This window comes from Rhopilema esculentum, chromosome 8, assembly GCF_057945365.1.
Source record: "Rhopilema esculentum isolate cy_ngs chromosome 8, ASM5794536v1, whole genome shotgun sequence".
Lineage (NCBI taxonomy): Eukaryota > Metazoa > Cnidaria > Scyphozoa > Rhizostomeae > Rhizostomatidae > Rhopilema > Rhopilema esculentum.
This window is the reverse complement of record NC_142822.1, coordinates 359,549-380,512: the sequence shown is the minus strand read 5'-3', so window position 1 is coordinate 380,512 and position 20,964 is coordinate 359,549. Positions and strand designations below refer to the sequence as shown.

Here is a 20,964-nt window from a genome sequence, read left to right as displayed (position 1 = left end):
GATAGCAGATGATGTTCAACGCATAATTGAAATAGTTATCTATTGAAAAGAAATATAAATAAAAAAAGAAAAAGCTATTGAAAGACCGTGACATGAAATGGCTGCTTGATAATGAGCTTGCCTTTTCTGTACCTTGTCCTGGTCGTTGATAAAGTATCGTGAGCCGACTGGAGAACACAAATGATTTTAACCACTTCTCTGAATAAGGCGCAAAAGGGATTACTTGAAGACTTAACTTCTTAGGCCGAAAATAAGAAAGCTGTCTCCTTCATGACGAAAGAAGAAAAACTCTTAGAATGTTTTCAAATGTTGTTTAAATTCTGCTCATATCCTTTAAACTGGATACCAAGATATAAAATTTGCCATTTCAAATTCTTTACAATTTAACCATTGAAACAAAATTGTAATTTATTAAGCTAATTTGTGGCAACAGTGGTTTTGCTCTTAACAGATTTATTATAGTCTTGTCATAGATTTCTCATCCCTTTAAAGTTTGAAAGTAACTGTTCTAATTCACATTCATGCCTGACAAATCCCAGTTTGTTTTTAAAGGCGAAAAGCATATATCCCTTTCATGCTACCATAGTTGAATCCCGTTATGTTGGACCTTCAAAGGGTGTAAGAAAAGCGTCTGACAAAACTAATGTCCGACCAACCCGTGGTAGGACTTAATTTGAATCAGACTGGCAAAACCAAAGGGGATTGGAAATCAGTTCCACTTAATGAAGTTCATTGTCGTCCGGGGGTACAACTTAACGGGACTTGGAAATCAGTTCCACTTAATAAAATTCAGTGCCGTCCGGGGGTACAACTTAACGGGACTAAACCATAATTTATATATACTGGCAATATATTACGTAAAACTTAGTTATAACCTTCCGAATATCCGTTTTTAGAGGCGTTTATCTTCACTGGAAGCCGAGTTTTCTGTGGTAATTAAACTTCAAACTTGAATCACGGACAGGAAATAAACATGACAAACTGAACTTTCCCATTTTATAAGCCGACACACATATGTTGCCTAAGGACGACAGCTAGAGCCGAGGGATATTTCGAAGCAGTTTGTCAGCATATGACTGGCAAATCAACTAGTTGGTAAATATTTTAACCCTAGAAAATTCAAAGAGGCGAGTCTTGATTGAAATGTGGTTTTGGCTTTTTCTTGAATCTTTTAATATGCTGCCATGTACAAATGAATCTTAATTGGATGTTTCATGTTTGCAGTTAAACCACACTTAGCTTGGAGAAGCATAGCTCCATTCATTTTGAATAATTTCATTTGAAAACAGCATTATGGATACTTAAGTCCGTTATCTCTTTAAGTCCGTTTTCATTTTAAGTCCGTTTTCTCTTAGGTCTTTGAAGATACCAACAAGATTAGATGCTAAGCTACATGGCGATCTCATTAAGCAATTGTCCCTAGTGCTTATTTAAAGCACAAGTGTGGGGTTGAGGAACTTTATTGTTCTTTTAATTATCTAAACTGTCCTTGGTTTTTCCCTGATCTGCTATATGCTTGTGATTTTAACAAAGGCGCATACGTTTGTGCCTCTGCCTGTAAAGCCTTCCTCATTTTTGGTGGTTTAAAAGTGGGCGTGGTAAGAAAATAAAGCCTCTGTGTTTCTGCAACACTGTTTTTCCAAAATATTTTTAAAACATTTGAACAAAATTGTGATACTTCAATTTAATTGCTCTTATAAAATATGATAATAAAATTCTTCCGTCGACAGTTTCCAAGTGCCGGCAGCTTTTTCTCATTTATTGGGCTACCGACATGGTGTCATTGGGGATTTGAGGGGACCTCCCCCCTCCCCTCGTGACACTCCATAGCGCCATATCTGGTGTGAGTAGATTTCACGAGAAAAGAACAGACGGTCTAAAGAAGGTTTCAGAGTGAGCCAATTCTCTACAGATTTCTGAGCTTTTACGGATGGAAACCCCACATTCACGTAGGAAGCACATCGTGACAAAGGACCAGCTCGATAAGCGTAGCTGTGGCTTTTCAGTCTAAAACTACCTTTGTAGTAGAAAATTCAAATTCAATTTTACCATTCGTAATAGTGGTATGTTGGAGAGTAACAAAATCAATACTAGAGTCTTGATAAGGAGATTAACTGCATGTAATGATATCGGTGAATACCACAATAAAAAAAGGATGATACAATATGGATACGTTTTTACGGTTTTATACAGACGTATGATACGAGCTTGTACTCACTATGAAAGCAAGACAGCTTTACTCCACCAACAGGGTCTTTTGATACATACTGAAAGGACAATGGGTTAGGAAAGAAAATACATAAAATTTATTGTGAAAGTGGGGTACGGCGAGTATAAGGGTAATCCGCTGAAAACAGATCTCAATAACGGGGCTAAAGAAGAACAGAAATGAGTGTCTACAAGATCCGGGGGGGTTCACTCCAAGTATAGCTTAGCAGGGAGGTTCGGTCGGTTTCAGGGTTTTATGAAATGGCTACCAAAGTATTCATACTACTTTTTGGCGGTAGTGTAAGTAGTTTCTACCATTAAGGGGGCGCTTCTTTTTGTTTCTTTGTGCAAGTATTCCTGCAAATGGCATACCTTTGGCTCTTAATCAAACATGCTAACATTTGAGGGTAATTGTAAGAAACACACAACCTTTTTTGAGGGTTATCGAAATAATCTTACCTTTGGCCCTCTTTGGCCCTAACTAGACTCTTTGTCAGACCTTGATGGGAGTGCTCTTCCGGACTACCACATAACAACAAAGTTTAACAGAGTTTTATTTATTATACTTGCTTACATTCAGAGATAATCAGATACTGGTTAAATTCCTTAGAATGTGCTAAAATATTCTTATACGATATCGATAGCATAAACAGCCAAAAGGCAAGTCTTTAATCGTGAAAAAACCTGAAAGTCTCAAGCATTGGTTGGGGCTTCTTCGTCCCCATTAGTAATAGCGAGCTCAATTTGGTTTCCGTTGAAGCTGGCGGTGTGCTTTACAAGCTGGATGCCGGCGTCATCAGTAGGAACCTGGAAACAAGTGTTTTGATGATGCAATGTATGAGAAAATGATGAGAAGAGAAGCGGTAAATGTTAATAAAACAATTGTTGCTTTGCAATGTGTTCAAAAAGTATGGATTTATGTACATGGCCTCAGCAACAGTTTCAAACTGTAAATGCCTAAAACTAATTCTGGCTGTAAGACGTAGATTTATAGATATAAAGCAATAAAGAGGTCAATAGTAGGTTGAAGCGAATCATGATGAATCCAGAAAAATGCCAGTTTTCATTGAGGGAGTGGGAAGTTATTAATTTGTAAGAAAAACCATTTTGATTATTTAAAATATATTTTGAAAAAACTTCCGCTTCTTGGCTGTAATCGGTAAATTCTATGACAGAAATTATCATAAAGTTGGTAACAGATATGTCTAGCTTACTGCATCTAGGGCTTACTAGTGTATGGCAGACATCTCCCAGGTTGTTCATATTGACATTGTAGGCATTGATCTGTAAGAGGCTAGATGGGGAAATCCAGGCCATTTTTCACATCAAAATTTTCTGTTTGGTTACATACTAAATGAAAGTACATACTGAGTCAACCATGACTTTCGTTTAATCATTAACAGTGAATTTCTTAAGCCTTACGTTTAAAATATAAACTCTCGCTATAATTCATAAAGATTATACGTACATCCCAGAAGGCTTCGTCGTCGAACACTTGCCTGGCTTTTGGAGTATCAAGCAGTGAAACAATGAACCCTATTGGAATAAAGGAATGAAGATCACATGTCTATAATAGAATTGGTTGATTTAGTTTCCTGTGTGGTTACTACCGCTCATAACTGCGATTTAGGGAATTGTCCAACACCCTCGTACACAAGTAATACGGGACAGCCCGCGAATTCGATTTTACTTCCGAATCGTTATTATAGATAATCTTCTTGCATTTTATTATTTCTCTATGCAAAAATAGTGATGCAATCAACGTTAAGGAAATAGATCTTTGAAACTCAACCTAAAAATAATCTAAAGCATATTCGTGATGGTTTCTATTATTATCATTGACCAAAGGCCGGGCCTTAAATTTAAGTGTCTTGTTTCTACCCTTTTAATTGCCACTGAACTACTTTTGCCGAAAATTTCTCTTTTGAACTTGAGGTTTTTATAATAGGGATTGAACATCGCTGAATCGATTGCCGTTATTAATTTTTTATTTTGCTAGAGGGAAATGCCTGTTTTGGGGGTGGGTTTACCCCCGTGGTCTTGCGAAAAAGGCCCGGGGCGAGTGACGCATTCTGATTTATACGATCATAACAACACCCAGTGTTGTTTGTAGTGCTAGAGCGGAGCGCAGGTTGGTTTGAGGGACAATATCATGTATAAACAGGGACGCAGGGCGCCAAGAAGAGCTTTAACGCGACCTCTGAAGTTCATTAAGGGCCGTTTACGAATTTTGAAATGGAAATATTATATTTGTTATAAACCTCCCTTCCTGACATTGCATTTTAGACAACGGAACAGGTATGTCAGGAAGAGCTCCGTTATTAGCAGAGCGAAAGCATTCCTTACCGAAAGTCATAGCCAATTGATGCAATGATTGATGCATAAGTTTATGAGGGCAAGGTTGAGTCCACACAAAAAAATTTAAGTTGTGAATTATTTTCATGACAGGTACGGCGCCACTGGGGGGAGTAGAGGGCTGAAGGCCCTCACTTTGGTCACATAAGACTGTTTTATCGTTTTTTCTATAACTTTTTAGCAGTGTATGAAATAAAAAGAGAATAAACGTTTAAGATGCCGATTTTGTTTGATCTAATTGCTAACTCATTCACGTATATTTTTTATTATTTTTCTTTTATTTGCATTAATTCAGTAAACACTTTCTGTATCATTGCAATGTTTTCATTTTGGAAGTGTAAACATGGCCTTCTCGAGATAAGAAACTGCACATTTCTGTTCAGGAAATAAAATTCTCCCAATCAAAGCAACATTGCTCTGTCATTCACAACTATGTGCAATCTGAAACGAAAGGTTACCGTTTCTTTCCTTCCACAACGTCCATCACTAGAGTTTTAGCATACCATCCCCCCTCCCTAACCCGAGGGGCAAATCACTGCTTAAAATCACGTACGCTCTCAAGAATAATCTCACTTTAATCACAAATTAATCACATTAAAGGAAAACTCAAATTATTCACATAGTATAACATTAATCACAAAAGTTACTTAAAACAAATATTAGAATCCTTGCCCACTTTTAACCGGATATGTTATTGAAAAATTCAATATTTAGAATTTCCCTTTCACGTTTTTCCAATCTTTTCATTAACACGTTGAATAATCTGCAAACACACACTCGGGAACAACAAGCTTTTGAAAGTACCTTGCAATGGAGCAAAAAAATAAGGTCTCGTTATGATGCCAGGGTCACTGAAACAGCCATAGCTGTTTTTGTTGCCCAAATGCCGTTGAAGTTGATCTGACCGAAAACCACGCCTGATAGCAGTAATTTTTCATTCATTGCTACAGGGGCGGATCCAGACAGTTCCGGATATCACAGTTGCAACTCTATGTTGCTAAGGCTATTGTTCAGGAAAGATAGCTTTTTGATTCATATTCAAATTCTTATGACAAATGTAGCAGCCCACAGAACAGAAAACATGCATTTGTCTTAATGTCTTTTGCAAGGTGTTCAACAACTGTTCAACGTTTTTTCATTCCAGGCTATATGGATCCATGTTGCTAATGCTATTGTTCAGGAAAGATAGCTTTTTGAAGCATATTCAAATTCTTATGACAAAAGTAGCAGCCCACAGAACAGAAAACATGCATTTCCCTTTTTGTCTCATTCAAAGTGATCAACAACTTTTCACTATTTTTAATCCAAGGCTTTTTGCATCCATGTTACTAATGGTACTGTACAGAAAAAATAGCTTTCTTGAAGCATATTCAAATTCTTATGACAAAAATAGCAGTCCACAGAACAAAAAAACATGGATTTGCCTTAATGTCTTTTGCAAGGTGATAAACAGCTGTTCAATGTTTTTCCTCCGTTGTTGATGTTATTAAACTTTTGTACCTTTTTCGTTGCAAATCTGCAACGGTCAAAATTTTTTCTGGATCCACTCCTGTGCTGAACTGCTAATTTTTCAACTTCATACAGTATGTTGCAAAATCGTTGACAACGTTTATCGTGCATGAAATTATTTAAGAGCACGTTTGAATCTATGATTTAGTCTCTAAAGAATAAAAAATTAGTAAAAAATTAATCACTTTTATCAATAAAAAAACAAATTAATCACACACAAAATTGATTTAATCACAAATTAATCACTTGTGATTATTAATCTCGTACATCATTTTCAAGAGTGATTTGCCCCCTGTAGTAACCTATAGACAAACCTTTGCTACGAGGTCTGCAGGGCACCACTCATTTTTGCAGGGCAGAAGCCCTTTTCACCCACCCTCCCCAAACCTTTTGGCCAAGTTACGCCCCTGTGTATAAAACGGATAATTTAGAGACATCTTTTGTAATGATGAGTGACGAGGAGCCTTCCCTCACTGATGAAGAAATTGTAGAAGGATTGGTGACGTGTCGACCAGTTCGGAGCCCTACCAGGACGAGCCGTTACCTTCGTCGTCAGGTGAGGAAGAACTGGCCGATCTCGAAGCGGACATTGATGGAATTCTATTGGAATCACTAGAGGCTAGATTCGAGATGAGGATGCCAGTAGACGAATGGTAAATGCATCGATTTAACGATTTAATGCTAATCATTTGGAGTTTTGATTGGCGAGTGACGGATAACGCTGGCGTAGGCCTACTGTCCGAGAATAAATTGGCACGTTTTGATATGAAATTGTGTTTGAGAGACGCTGTGACAAGATGTTTTGTCCAAAGACGAGCAAAGAAATTGAAAAGGAGCTGTAAACGATTCTTTTAATGTGATGAGACTATGAAAGACTAAAACTACAGGTTAGGCCTATATTTTCCATAATTGAAACACAGCAAACTCCCTAAAATACAAACCCCTGATAACACGAACATTTGCCAATTCAAATTGATATATAGATGCCCCTTGCCAAAAACTTAACAATATAAAAATTCCCTTAATAACTCTCTGTAATGTTTATTGTATACAATTGACTCAATATCAACACTTACATATTCTATAGCTGCCGAAGCTGAAAAGGACATAATGTCATCGTTCTTTTTCATATTTTTTGTATTATATTATACTGTAAAATAGGTATATGAATTTTTTTGTTCTTAGGTTAGCGTTTTCGTTTAAACAGGTTGGTTTGAAAAACATATCTTGATATGAAATTTATAACCTGTATAAATTTTTTAAAATGGATAAAATGAATCGGGTTTCAAAGCCGGAAACTGTAAATATTTCAAAATCAAAAAAGCTGACAGTAAAAGGTCTTAGAAGATTGAAAAAATGAAAACACATGCAATGAGTAACACTTTTGCATATAGTTTCCACGGATAGAGTACTCTGACATATTATCTAGCGCACGAAAGAAGCCCTACATTATTTTTAGGGTTACACGTACAAAAATTATAATGGTCAATTGTAATGTCAGCTTCAAATTAGACAGTTGCAAATATTGATTATCTGGAATTTTTACCAAAAAAACGTCATATTGAAAAGGTACACTAAATAAAATTTACATTGAAACTCATTCTAAGTGGATTTATTTCTTTTCTGTAGATTTTTAAGAGCTGTTGCGCATGGATGACTGATTCGTTGAATGTACGGCTTGCTGGGGTATGACAACGCCAGACCTCTTCCACCTTGTGTTTATATATCTGTAAGGAAAGCATTCCAAACTGCACCCAAAAAAGGTACCCGGTACCTTTGGCGTCTATCTATTATTCACAAAGCTGGTACCGTTTGGTGTCCCAGGAACACAGTTTCTTCCTTTCCCGCCTCTAAATTTCTTTTTCGTTACCTCCCTGTTCACGATTCTCTTGTTTAATAACTATGTGTTAGGCGTGCTCTTATATATAAGATAAATTACGTCCCACATTCCTCAAATTCCCCTTTGGTTGTGCATTTTTTCGCATTGAGACGCGTTTTCTTCGCATTGCATTGTGTCATATGTCCTTGTTTCTGTTGATTTTTAACAGGGCTTTCTTTGCTTTAAAAACTCGCAGCCGTACCGCTTCTGTTATTATCAATCTTATTGTTGTAACAGCTCTATAATGTTGCTTTTGTGATGTTGAGCTTAGAGGCTAAGAGGATATTTAATCCTGAAAATATTCCTCGGTTTGGGGACTGTTATAATGATGATATTGATTAATGATGATGATAGTGATGATGATTCATAAAGCGTCACGCAATGCCACATTATAGAGCTTAAAATAACATTGTTATAGAAACTATATGCAGGAAATAATTACATATCGCTTTAGAAAACACACATTGTCAAAATTGTCACGAAAGTAGTTCAGTGGCACTTTAAATTGTCGAACATTCTTTGCTAAAAGATAGTTCAAAGAAACTTTGGTTTGTAATCTGATCTTTCTGACGGCCCAGAGGCTGACGACGATATAGAATATCTAATCACAGGAGTTTCTCGGCGTTCTGTAGGCCAGTTTCTTGTACAAAAGAAGCTACGTTTTGCGCGCAACGAGAAGAGAGACTCAGACGCAGATGCATATAACTAGGGCGGCTTGGGACGCTGCACAGGAGATTGTTCGAGCCAAAACAGAATTACTTAAAAGAGGTAAACCATCGTTTTTAACCTGCTGCAGTTCGGTTGCAATTGGCTGTAAGTGGAGAAATGCATGATATTTTTGCCACGGAAATATCTTACCACTAGTCATGCTACTTAAAGTTTGCAGTGAATGCTCAGAGACGGAAAGAGGAACACGACCAAAACGAAGAAAACTCATTTTTCACATCTGAAAGCCTACACTGCTTCTCACTTTTTAAAAATGAACATTATTTATTGAGCTTATTGCGATTATGTCTTAAGCAGGATGTCCATATATTTAAACATGATATTCACAAATTCATATTCACTGAGGGCGGCTTCTGTAAACAAAAACAGGGGTGTTTTTGAAGGCATTGAGTCGTGATAAAAGAAAATGGTATACCCAAATACGCTCAGTCATGATTTTCGTGCTGCATTGCTATTGTTGGTTCTGACACTGATCACATGATTGTGCCTCGTACTGATTTACAGAACAGCTTCCGCTAACAGGAGGCTGTCAACAACGAATGCCAATATCACATGAAACTAAAGTGATCACACCGAAAGCAAATTACCCGTGTGAGGCTCCCGTCAACTGACACCCTTTCATTTGATTAAGCAACTAACCTGTGATATATCCACCGACGATTGCCAATCCCAATGTGACAACGACTGCGAGGAACTGATAACCTCCTTGCTCGGATTTGGATCTTCCTTTCCCATCCAGGGTCAATGCACTTCTGTATGACGTCATGTTTACTTTGCTGAATTCAGCAGTACCCACTTTTGGGATTCGAGCTGGCCAGATACTGTACAAGCTGAAAGAGACGAGATGATATTCAGCACACTTGGCATTTCTTCATCTTTACCAAAGTAGATAGATACCTCACCACAGGGTATGCATCAAGCGAAGATTGGACCTTGTCTTCGGCACGTTGACAATAGCTATTGTAATCTATAGGTACCGCTAAGTGCAATATTCCAATAAACCAATAAGGAAAATCTTCTTATGCATTGCAAAATAAATTGACCTCCTGAAATAAGTTTCAAAATAAACTCCTAAAGATAGACTTTCCACCCATATACTTGCAGTTGTGCTTCCAGAAAGAGTGGCCTGGTTGGTATTTGTCATGTCAATCGATTAGATCTTCATTTCTTACTTTGTGAATCAACTTCCTAGAAGCTTAAGTAAAGGGAATAATTGAGAGCATAACTGTGCACAGAGGGACTTACTCGGTGCCATAATCATCGAGATCTGCGACCGCAGATGCAACTGAGGCAACAATTCCGGCGAATATTGCTGGCAAGCCGTGAAGATTGTGAACACCGCACGTATCATGCAGTTTGATTTTGTCGTGCAAAAATGGCTGCAAAATCAATATAAAATTCTGTTGTCTTTTGTCATATTTTGGTCATCTTAAAAGCATTATGGTAAAATGGACCGATAAGTTGTCCTCAAATGAGATATTTTAGCCTTGTGAAAGTAAAGGAAAACAATGGGTTTCATGAATAATACCCTTGGTACCAGAGCCACATAAATTTGAGCGCGGAAATAGAAGATCGGAGTGGAGAAGTGGAGGACTACTTACGCGCTGGAAATGTTGTGGCTCTGGTACCCTGTAGATATACCTCAGTAGGTATACCAGAGTACATAAATAATAGGTATACCTCAGCTTGATTCAAAACAAGGCGATATTGCCAGTTACTTAAGTAGAGTTTTAGCATAGAGGTAAAAAAAAGAAAGGTCGGCAGCAAATTCCCTGTGAAATATGGTCAATCACAACCATCCAATCTTTGAAGTACAAACAAGTATTAGAATTTTTATGTAATGGGACTTCTTAAATTGCTCCTTTCTCACTCCTTAAGTTAGAGAGGAATGAATGCCAGTTATCGTATTCTTACCGTGATGTACTGAAAGCCAAGAGTGCTCAAAAGGCCGGCAATAATTCCAACAAGCATTGCGCCCCACGGCTGCAAGTTCAAGTTTGCGGCAGCACCAACAGCCACTCCACCAGCGAGGGTTGCATTTTGGATGTGAACCTGTGGAACAGGGACTGCTGTGAAAGTTGCAGACGAATCTATGCAAAAGTAGAGTTTTCGAAACATGTTCTTCAATTCAAGTTGGGTTGGGCATAGCCTTTTTGAAAAGGAGATCAACTGGAGGGAAAGCCTTCGTTTATATAAAGAGGTGGATATTATCCTATTGTTATAAACAATGGAAGATCACTGGGGGTTGCCTCCCTAGTTAGAATGATAAAAGAGGCCTGAAAGATGGAGGTGGAGGTGATTAGAAAAAAAACACTTCCACACTTTACTTGGATGACTTTATAATAATAAGAACATTAGATGCTTGACTCGATTAGAAGTATCAAATAAGCATTCAAAAAGGCTATTGTACTTCAATATATATCTAGTGCATCTGCTACAAAATTACGAGCTTACTTAACACCTCTATCAACTCTCTATCGCCTTAACTAAGTTAGGGGTTAATGGCCGCCGATCGGCAAAAAACACGAAACCAATCCAGCGCGCCATTCTTCTACTCAGGTTACTTTCGATCCGCGTCTGGGTATAAATTTGTTTGCCTACATCTGGACATTATCCGAACTTTAAACTCTGAGGAGTGTCAGACGAAATGTTACCCAGTATTTTGCAGTAGCAAAGATTTGTTTGGAAATTAAAATATCCAAGACTGGTAGAGGTTACGAAGTAGACTTGTAATAAAAAAATGCTAAAAAATTGGAAGCATACCATGTTCAGTTTCTGTTTCTCGTTTACCAAAGGAGAGACGACGAAGGTAGCTACGCAGCAAGAGGCCAATGAGATATAAGTGTTCACAAAAGCTCGAGATTGTTGATTTCCAGGTCCAAGCATCGCGCCATTGAAACTTGGCCAATAAAGCCACAAGAAAATTGTACCTGAAAAAAGAGGAAAGGACGTCTAATGCAAGCGAGCAACCATCCAGTGCCAAAATTGTCAGAATTTTCAATTACAGGTTAATTAAAATGCGTTTCATAAAACTCTCAACAATTTTTCTTGGATTTAAGACAAAGAAGAAAACTGCAAGGAAGCTAGAATCAATAAATTAAGGGTAGTTGGAATGCTATTACTTAATAGGACCAAGAAAAGACCCTCGAGTCGCCAAGAATGGAAATACTACCGAAGACGTTCCTCACTTCGGATCGTTTCACTGGACCTTTAATATCCGTAGGAAAATAATGGGGAAGTAATTCAGATTCCTTAAAATTTTTCTCTTTGGTGGGACTAAATTAGAATTCTGCTGGTGCTTATGGTTCCTTTTTTATATTTCGTTCTGTTAAGATTATGGTATTTAAATGAAAGTAAGGGCAGTGTTCAGTAATGAGCGAAACCTTTTTAGTCACCTTGTGGCCACCTTGTTAAAGACTGAACCTTGACACGTGTTACACGGCAAAATAGCAAAGAATTTAATCGTAAAATCAGCTAAAGGATCTCTTTAAAAATTCTTGATGACTTACCAACCATGGAGAAAAGATCTGAAGTAACAGTTGAGCCCTCTTTTGCACTGGCCTCGTCTTCCAAGTCATCCCTTTTAAGGGCAAATGCCACAGCCAAACCAAAATAAGCTCCAAACATGTGAATCACCATAGAGCCCCCAACATCGGTGACTTTGAGATAGTGCATGAGAACCATCTCGTTCACAGCGTATATCACTGTTTCAATGACAGCAATCAAAATGAGCTGCAAGCGACTTGTTTTTCCAAGAACTGCTCCAAATGTGATCAACACAGCACCAGCATTGAAGTCGGCCGTTATCAGACTGAAAATAGAACGAAGTTTATTTAAAGGCTTTTGCGCAACCGGCATGCTTTGCGATTATAATTCCAAAACCGGTGCAATATCGTATTGCATGAAAATACAGAACACAGTCAATTTCTCAAGACAGCTGCCGCTAAGCATGTCGTTTGCGCAAAGAGCCTGTAAACCTGTTCAAATGGGGAAAGCTTGCCTGGCTTTTTCATGGTAAGGCGTGAATCTCGGCTACTGGCCTAGAAAAAATCTTTGAAATTGAATATGTACATAAATTCCTAATTTCCGGGTTAAAAAGAACGCCATTTCGAATAGGAAGTGAGGATGTGCGAGGGAAAGCAATTTCCCGATTTGACTGCAAATCTGTTCTTATGGAATAATGTTTCCTGGCCTTGGTTTTGGTGCTGTTCACGGGAGATCCCGGCTAGCCAGGAAAACATTTTCTCATGGGATCATTGGATCTTTTGTCAACTATAGTCCTTTTTCATAGTAATCGTTATATAAAGAAAAATTGAAAGTTTATTAACAATTTCTATACCAAAATCATCTGAACTATCGTTTATTGAGATGAAAAAATCACCATTGATGCGTTAATTATTGAGTTATTCGTGTGAAGACAAAAGGAAACTGACTTTTTAACGCCCAATTTGATTTTCCCTGACGTGCCATCAGCGGCCTGTGCGAGCCAAGCGGTTATAACCATACTCCATTGTATGGTTGTGGCGGCAATGATCATGTTGTACCCAACTGAGCCAAAGCCATACTTCTTAAGGAAAGTCATCAAAAATCCGAAGCCAATGAAGATCATCACATGCACATCTTGGAATTCTAAGAATTAACAAGGTTAATTTATTCTACCTTACGACTACAACATTTTTATACATTGTCAAAGTTGACATCATTCTGAACAAGGGCACTATACCCCAGCAATGTTTAGTGCATATCCTGCACGGTAAGCCACCGGACACGGTAAGCCATCGGACACGGTAAGCCATCGGACACGATAAGCCATCGGACACGATAAGCCATCGGCTTCTTTTATTTGCAATCTTATTGGATAGCGCTGTTCTAAGCTTACCGTACTTAGAATTTGTAACCAAAGTATATTGTTTTGGTATTTGAATAACTACCCAAGTACCTAATATAAGAAAATCTAATTTTCTTAGGTGCACTATCCCGATATAGAATACCCTGTATACCAGAAAAAGGATCTCTTAACATACAATATAGTAGGGAATTTCCCCCACCAGGCCCTTAAATTTCCCCACTAGTTGGCCCATGATTCCCCACTAGCAAGTGCCCTTTTGTTGAAATTGTTCTAGAAACCATTACCATTGCTTGTCATTGTCTTTTGATGAATTTGTCGATTTATGTGCTACTTCTTTCGTCTTATCGTAAATGTAAATCTCTTACTCTGTTTTATTCTTACAATACACCAAAGCGAGGTAATGAAATTTGCGAGAAAATTCATTGGCCTGAAAACATGCCTAAAATTGCCTCATTGTCCTGCAAACATGATAAGATCTGAAGGCTCGTTGTTTTGTATGTAACTTTTCGCTACATGGAAGTAAGGACTGATGTGCAAGATCTTGAAGCCTTACATACTATGCATACTTGTCCCTTTGCTTTTGTTTTTGCCGTTAAGAAAAATGCCCTTTGTGTCAAACAAGTGAAAATTTTTCCAACCATGGAAGCTCTATAGAAAACTCATTCGTATCTTTTGGTTTTAATTTACACTAGAGCAACTTTACATTGATATGTTATTAATTTTTATATTCATATGTATATTTACGTAGAGCTTAGCTTCTTATCAGCATACTATCGAGAAGACACATTATTTTTCACTGTTATTGATTGCCTATCAATACCAATGTGAATATCGACGCCAACTTAGCTCGAATTTTTACAACAACAGTATCTTGTTGGCATTTAATCTGTTTCGCCTTGTTGCTGCCAACGTATCTAGGCCCAGGTACCGCGGAGCGTTGATAAAAGTGGGGGTTCTAAGAAAGTGAGAGGGGGCAAAAACCGAATAAAAAGTGGCTTGACTGATGATAATTGGTAAATTTTTTGCATTTTTGGCAAAAAGTGGGGGGGCCCCCTTCTACGCGATGCCTGGGCACGCGTGTGGTGACCAATCAGGCGCAACCTCCCTTTAAAGCCGGATTGACGCTCTCAAATTTTGTGCCTTTGTACCAAGAGAAGATATTAAAGGTAATGTGTCCATATAAAAGGGCTGCGGTGCGGACACCCAACCTGTCAAGTAACATCGAAATAACGGCTTGCGATTGGTCAGTATTCTTGCGATGCAAAACTGCTCACGTGAAAAGCTAACCTCACAGCAGTGTGGATAAAACAAAATCATCGTAATGGCTGGGGCGATGAAATGAAAAATCACATGTTTCTGAAAATCCACGCAGAGTTGCTTGCTTTAGCTGGACACGTCACCTTTAAAGAACAGTCAGATTAAACAACAAGTTGCTTTTTTAGGCAACAGTAACTCTATTTTTTTTACATCTAACAAAATTGAATGGAATTGAATTAGCGAAGGAGCTAACCACGTGTCAGCCCCATTGCGTTCCATTTGTACTCTATTCCATTTATATTCTTTGGGCTTCACATCCTAAACTCTACAACTTGCATGCAAGGAGGAAAAATCTACACATTTAATTTATGTACAATGAAAGTGCTATTGCATTAAAATTTTGTTGAAAATAGCATTAATAAATAGAAATTTTCGGTTTTAGCTACTTTTCACGCGGTTATGCGATATTAAGATAAATATTGCACGGGCTGAGAGTTTTTGGGGAAGTTTCCGGCAGTTCTACGGTTTCCAGCCCCCTAAGCACCCCTTCCGAAATTTATAACATGATCAATGATGAGTCCGTGATTGTGCGAGCTGAAGCAACGGGACTTCTTGGCTCTCTTCATCTTATGTATTATTTTCATAAAATTTTGCACAGAATTTTCATCTAACAGTTTGTGACGTAGTTTACCAACAGAACAGATTGCAATAACTCATAATTGAGTTAGTTGGTTGCCTAGGAACAAAATGGAAGGCTTTTATTGCCAGGAAATACCTAGACAAGATAACAAGCCAGACGTTATATTCTTTGGATAATGCTCAAAAACTCCTCAAAAGCATTAAAATTCTTCGAAAAGAGCCTTAAATTCAATTTTTAGCTGACTGGTTTAGTCTGCATATGATAGATCGACCAAACCAGAAAGCTGTTCCCGGCATGCTCCTTACGAACAAATAATAAAGGGGGATTCATATGCCCTTTGTGAGCTTCGAGTATTTAAATTCAAATGAATTCAATTGTAATTAAAGCTCCTAAGTGTGATTTGTGGTTTGTAATGGTTGCTTAGATGCCAGGATCCTACATGTAGCAGCCTGTTAGAAAGAAAGCAAAAAACTGGAAGACGGTATAATCTGATACCATCTGAAATTGGGCAGAGAATTACTGAAAAGTAAAGAAAACAGTCGGAAAATCAAATAAACACTGAAACTTTGAGATTAAATTAGGAGAAAACCTTTTTGCTTTTAAAATATTAAGAAAAAACTTTTAGATCAATGGTCTAGTCTGCACAAATAGCTTAATAAACATATCTAGGTGCACAATGTACTTTAGAATGACAAAATAATACAAGTCTCCCCCCTTCCTTTTCTAACAGGTTTGCCTCTCGCTCTACCATTCATTGTTATGAAACGCCTCTAACACATTTAGTCTCCCATTCCGTACTTTGCTCTGAGGTCTAAGTGGGAATCTCATACACCTTCGGCAGAAATCCTATTATATTCTCTGAAAGTGCTTTAAAGTGGGTGAAAATCTCGTTCATTCTCCGATTAAATCTCCTCATGCCCCGATTAAATTTCTTTGATCTTCTTCTATTTTTCTAAAAAAGGTAAAAGATTGTTTTGATATCCTTTAAAAGGCTATGCTATGCTATGCTTCCTTCACAAACGGGCTCGAGTAAATGAAATGATAAATGCCAGCACGACACATATACTCTTAGGTCCCAAATAAGCGAGGGTCCTAATAATGGGAGGGGGGTGGAAAATTTCTTAAAATTCAATAAGCGGGGGGTGGGTCGAAATAAGCGGGGGATGGAAATTTGGTATAATGGATCCGACCGCAATATAGCACGGGCTGCACTTCTCAGATATCTTAAAGGAAATTTTGACGCATACAAAAACTAGACAAGTGGGTGCTAATTCAGCCCAATGAAGCACACTTCTTACTAAAGCTTACTATCAAAGATCTGCTAGAATACGCTGCTAATCTAGAAACTGTTGAGAATGGAAGGTGCTCATTCTTTATCTGGGTAAACTTAACCTCAGTTGTTCACCCTTTTTGAAGGGCGCTCCTACAAAAATTTAAAATTTAATACGCGGGGAGGAGTCTAAATAAGAACGGAGGGATCGGAAATTTCTTCAATAAAAAATAAGCGGGGGACGCTTGTTCGAGACCTAAGAGTAAGTACATAAACGTGCCTGCACCGGTACATCTTCCAATCAAATAGAATTTTCTTAAAAATAGAAGTTAAAAACATTCAAGTCGCTTTCAAGTATGTTTTCTTTTTTCACTTTTTATATCAACAACGCGGACAAAAAAGTGAAGTCTCCCTGCCATCAGCAGTCGCCCCTCCCCCCTCTATAAATTGCCACCCTTCAATAAAGGAAGATAGAGTAAGAGATGAGGTTGAAAACTATTCTAAAACTATTGTTAAGGTTGTATACTAATAATTTCACAAAGGCATCCAAAATTTAAAGACACCGATCAAATCTCATTACTCCATTCGATTAATATTCTATTTCGTAGAAAGATGAGATCTGATTAAACGGTCAAACAAAATTTCTTTCCTTTAAATTACTTGAGATCAACATAACTAAAAGAATTTTAAAGACAACTAAGAGACTTTCAGGCGGATGACTTTACTTCAACGGGATGTCAAAAAAGGCCATAGGTATTTGCCGAATGAGCAAAACCAATGTAAATGAACATTCCAGTGTCAATAAGGCGTTTCTTGAAAACTTAGACATTTCTAGAAGAGCAATCAAAATGGCGCAGCGGTTTTGACGCTCTGTGATCAATGCGAACAAAAAGGTCCATGCTTAATAGTTTGTTAAAAGTTGGGGTAGGGTAAGTGCAAGCAGGGCCGTCGCAAGCTATTGTGCTCGATGGGGTGCTAAGGTCCCATTGCTGACCAAGAGAAGAAGAGGAAACATCGTGTATTTTCCAAAAGGTTCGAAAATTTGCAGACGAAGCACCCCTAAATAGCAAAAATATTCCTCGTTTGTGTAAAGACTTTTCCAACGCTGTATCAACGGCACTATGTGCAAGGGTGTATTGATATGGTAAACGATGATTACATTTGTCAAATTGCTTAACTACGCGTTATTTTCTTGGGATATAAAGCCAAATTTGCCAAATCGATTAGTGTCAGAGAATTCGTGCTGTGGACATTGCATCTAAATCTTTGTCTTATCAATAAGGCGAGTATCTGTTAAAAAGTACCAAATTCCCCTTTCTTTGAGAAAAGATAAATATGTATATAAAAAGTAAAATAAAAAATGTTGTAGGCTAAAAATTCAGTATTTTCACCCTGGAAAGTCACTGAGCAACCTTAGTTGCTGGATAAGAAGAGAGTTGTGAATAAAACTGATACTTGAAAAGGAAATCCACATTAGAAGCCAAATGTTCATAGTATCCTGAATATTTTCTTAGCTGGCCGAAATAGAATAACAATAACTTAGCAGAGTATTTCGCCTGTCGCTGTTACGCCACAGTTACGCGGCACTGGCCATGTATTGTATTGGTTTGAATCTATGGTTTGCATACTGTTCTTTGAAAAAAAAGACGGCATTAGGCCACAGTAGCTTGTTGTTTTGGGAGATTAAAGATCTCTATTTTGAGCTGTGGGCTTATTCTGCAATTGGGTCAGGGTTATAGCGGAGATTTTCTATTCCAGTTTGTAAATAACACTTCGCTGCTTATCATTAGCAAACCAGCACAACCGCAAAGAAAGTCGTTCAATACATTTGGACGTTTAACGTTTAACATTCATGTCACTTTTGGCGATTATAATTTTTGAATAACTCTAGAGCATTCTTGTAAAATCAATAAATTGTGATACAAGCTTGCTATTCGAAAATAAATTTGTTCTTCTTTTTTCCGCCATTAAAGCCTCTGAGACCACTGCAAAGCCCGCTCAAATCAAACTCTTCTTAGCATTTGAAATTAAGTTTCTATAACAAAGCAACGTCTAATTCATTGATTATAATAATCTTATGAGATTAGAAAGGCAAGGCATTCCAAAACGTTCCCCCGTCCAGAAAGCGTTCCACGGGCACAAAATCCCGAATGGGTTCTGCAGATTTGGATCTGCCCCACAGGCAAGAAGCCAACACTGAAAAGTTGGGCGGGCAACAGGGGCGAAGCCAAAAAAAATATTGCCTTTTGCCGATAAAAAAAGCGTGTCTCACTCTTTTTGGGTGTGGTCGTAAAGTAAGTAACTTTATATGCTGCTTCTATGTCTTTTTAACTTATTATTCAGAATTCTTAAATTTCAATTTGTATTTTCAGTGCATAGTTTGAAAGTTTTGCTGCTACAGGAATTTTAGCACGTTACAACTGTTTCAAAAAGTTTATAATTATACTAGAGGGTGAGATAAAAGTTATGTGCCGATGGAAAAAGTATGGGAGCAAGCACCCTCCTTTAGCGACGCCCCTGGCCGGCAATGTCGAGTTAAGGTTGGTTGTCAACTGAGCGAAGCGAAGGAGCTCGCTGGTTGTTAGGCAAGAACTTAAGTAACGATATTAAAGAACCTTCAAAAATTCAACATCTTGCAATTGATACAAAGTTTGATACAGATTTATCATTTTGCCCCGGATGAAGAATATTTGCAATTTAATGAACTTTTTGTAGCGTCTGTAATCTTTCAATTCGGGCAATGCCCCCCCCCCCCTTGGCTTCGTGCCTGTTGCCCCATGACTGAGAGGACATCAATTACGCATCATAAACAGTTATGGCAAAGATGTTAGGGATCCAACTAGTTGTTCCCCAAACAAACATGATTTGATTCGAGTCCGGCAGTTTAACAATGCATTTAAACTGCCAGAATCGAACTAAGAGTATTTTCGAAATCGCTAAACGATTAAATCCCGCCAACCACAACAAAATGCTGTGGAATTGCTTACGGAATAATCACTCTTGTAAAGATCTGTGAAGATTGCCACTCTTACACTCCAGTAAAGATCTGTTAGCATCATACGAAAAATCGCGAAAAATATTTCAATGCTACAAATAATGGGGTTTGTCATAACACTTAAAAGAAACTCTTAACTTCAGAGTACCATTTTATTAGCACGTACGTGGGAGTTTTATGTATTCCAGTTAACTTTGCGCCGTAAATTTGTACTGAACCAAAACAAGAATTGTTACACATTTACCTGCAAAATGATAATGGATAAGGGCGTGTCAATGCAAGGAGGTCCCTACCTGGATAATAGCCAGTGATAGCTCCCGAGGAGTATGCCTCATAATCAACTGATGTAGCGTAGATGATAAGCAGAGCAACTTGGATGGCAAAAAGCACCAACGAGAAAGTGAACGTTGGGATCTTCATCTTGGCAGCCGTATCTCCGACCTGTCCAGCGTAACCGTTTCCAAACTATGTCACTCACAAATGCGTGTTCATGCACCAATGCGTTTGCTTCATTTACAAAACAAAGGAGTCTCGCTAGCCACTCATTTGCAATGGATATATGTGACTTGAGACTTCCAACGATTTCTAACAATTTCAACTATCTAAAAAGCACTTGAATTTTCGTATTCTGTAGTTCTGTACTCAATCAGGAATTCACAATATTTGTTTTCAGCAAAACGTTTTCCTAGGTCACTGTCGCCGGCAGTTTAGACGCAGTTACGTACGGTTAGATGAAAACCAGCCTATAGACACTCATTTCAATCCTAAGTTGTTGACGAATAAAAATTTAAACACAGAACATCTGAAAGTACTAAATATTGAAAAAAGATATTATTTTCAGAATAAAGCTGCGAGTTTTAAGTCAAAGAAATTTGATACTGATAAGTCTTCATATTTTAATCAATTGAGTCAAACTGTTCCATGATCGAAGGCCCAACCAGTCCCCCTTTGTGGTATTGTCTCCACCTCTGGCTGTTCACATAATTTTTCCGCATTTTCTACAGAAACGTTTTGCTCAACTCTCGAACTAACTTTTAAGGTCTACATGTTGTTGTTCCTTCGAGACCTAGCTTTGTTTTTGTCAGGTTAGAATGTACCTTTGTCAGGCTTTGCTTAGTGTGTATCGTCCACCAACCTGACAAATGTCAGAGCAATAACAAGATAGTTTTAGTCGAAGATGATGGGACAATATCTAATGATATTGAAGTTGCGGAGCTTCTAAATGGTTGCTTTGTGACGAGGGCATTGTGGCTTCTAGAAAGGGGCCGGGAGAAAA

The 20,964-nt window shown here is 38.0% G+C and overlaps 1 protein-coding gene across 1 annotated transcript; it reads right to left on the bottom strand.

Moving 5' to 3' along the window:
* Positions 1–2,098: 2,098 nt before the first annotated feature.
* Positions 2,099–20,172, bottom strand: LOC135694658 (ammonium transporter Rh type B). Its single transcript, XM_065213476.2, has 9 exons — positions 19,982–20,172; positions 13,111–13,306; positions 12,187–12,488; positions 11,441–11,607; positions 10,592–10,729; positions 9,923–10,056; positions 9,317–9,507; positions 3,677–3,744; positions 2,099–3,015 (listed from the first exon to the last, which is right to left on the bottom strand). The coding sequence occupies exons 1-9, from the start codon at positions 20,106–20,108 to the stop codon at positions 2,902–2,904; spliced, it is 1,437 nt and encodes a 478-aa protein (XP_065069548.1). The 5' UTR covers positions 20,109–20,172; the 3' UTR covers positions 2,099–2,901.
* Between the last annotated feature and the right edge of the window lie 792 nt (positions 20,173–20,964).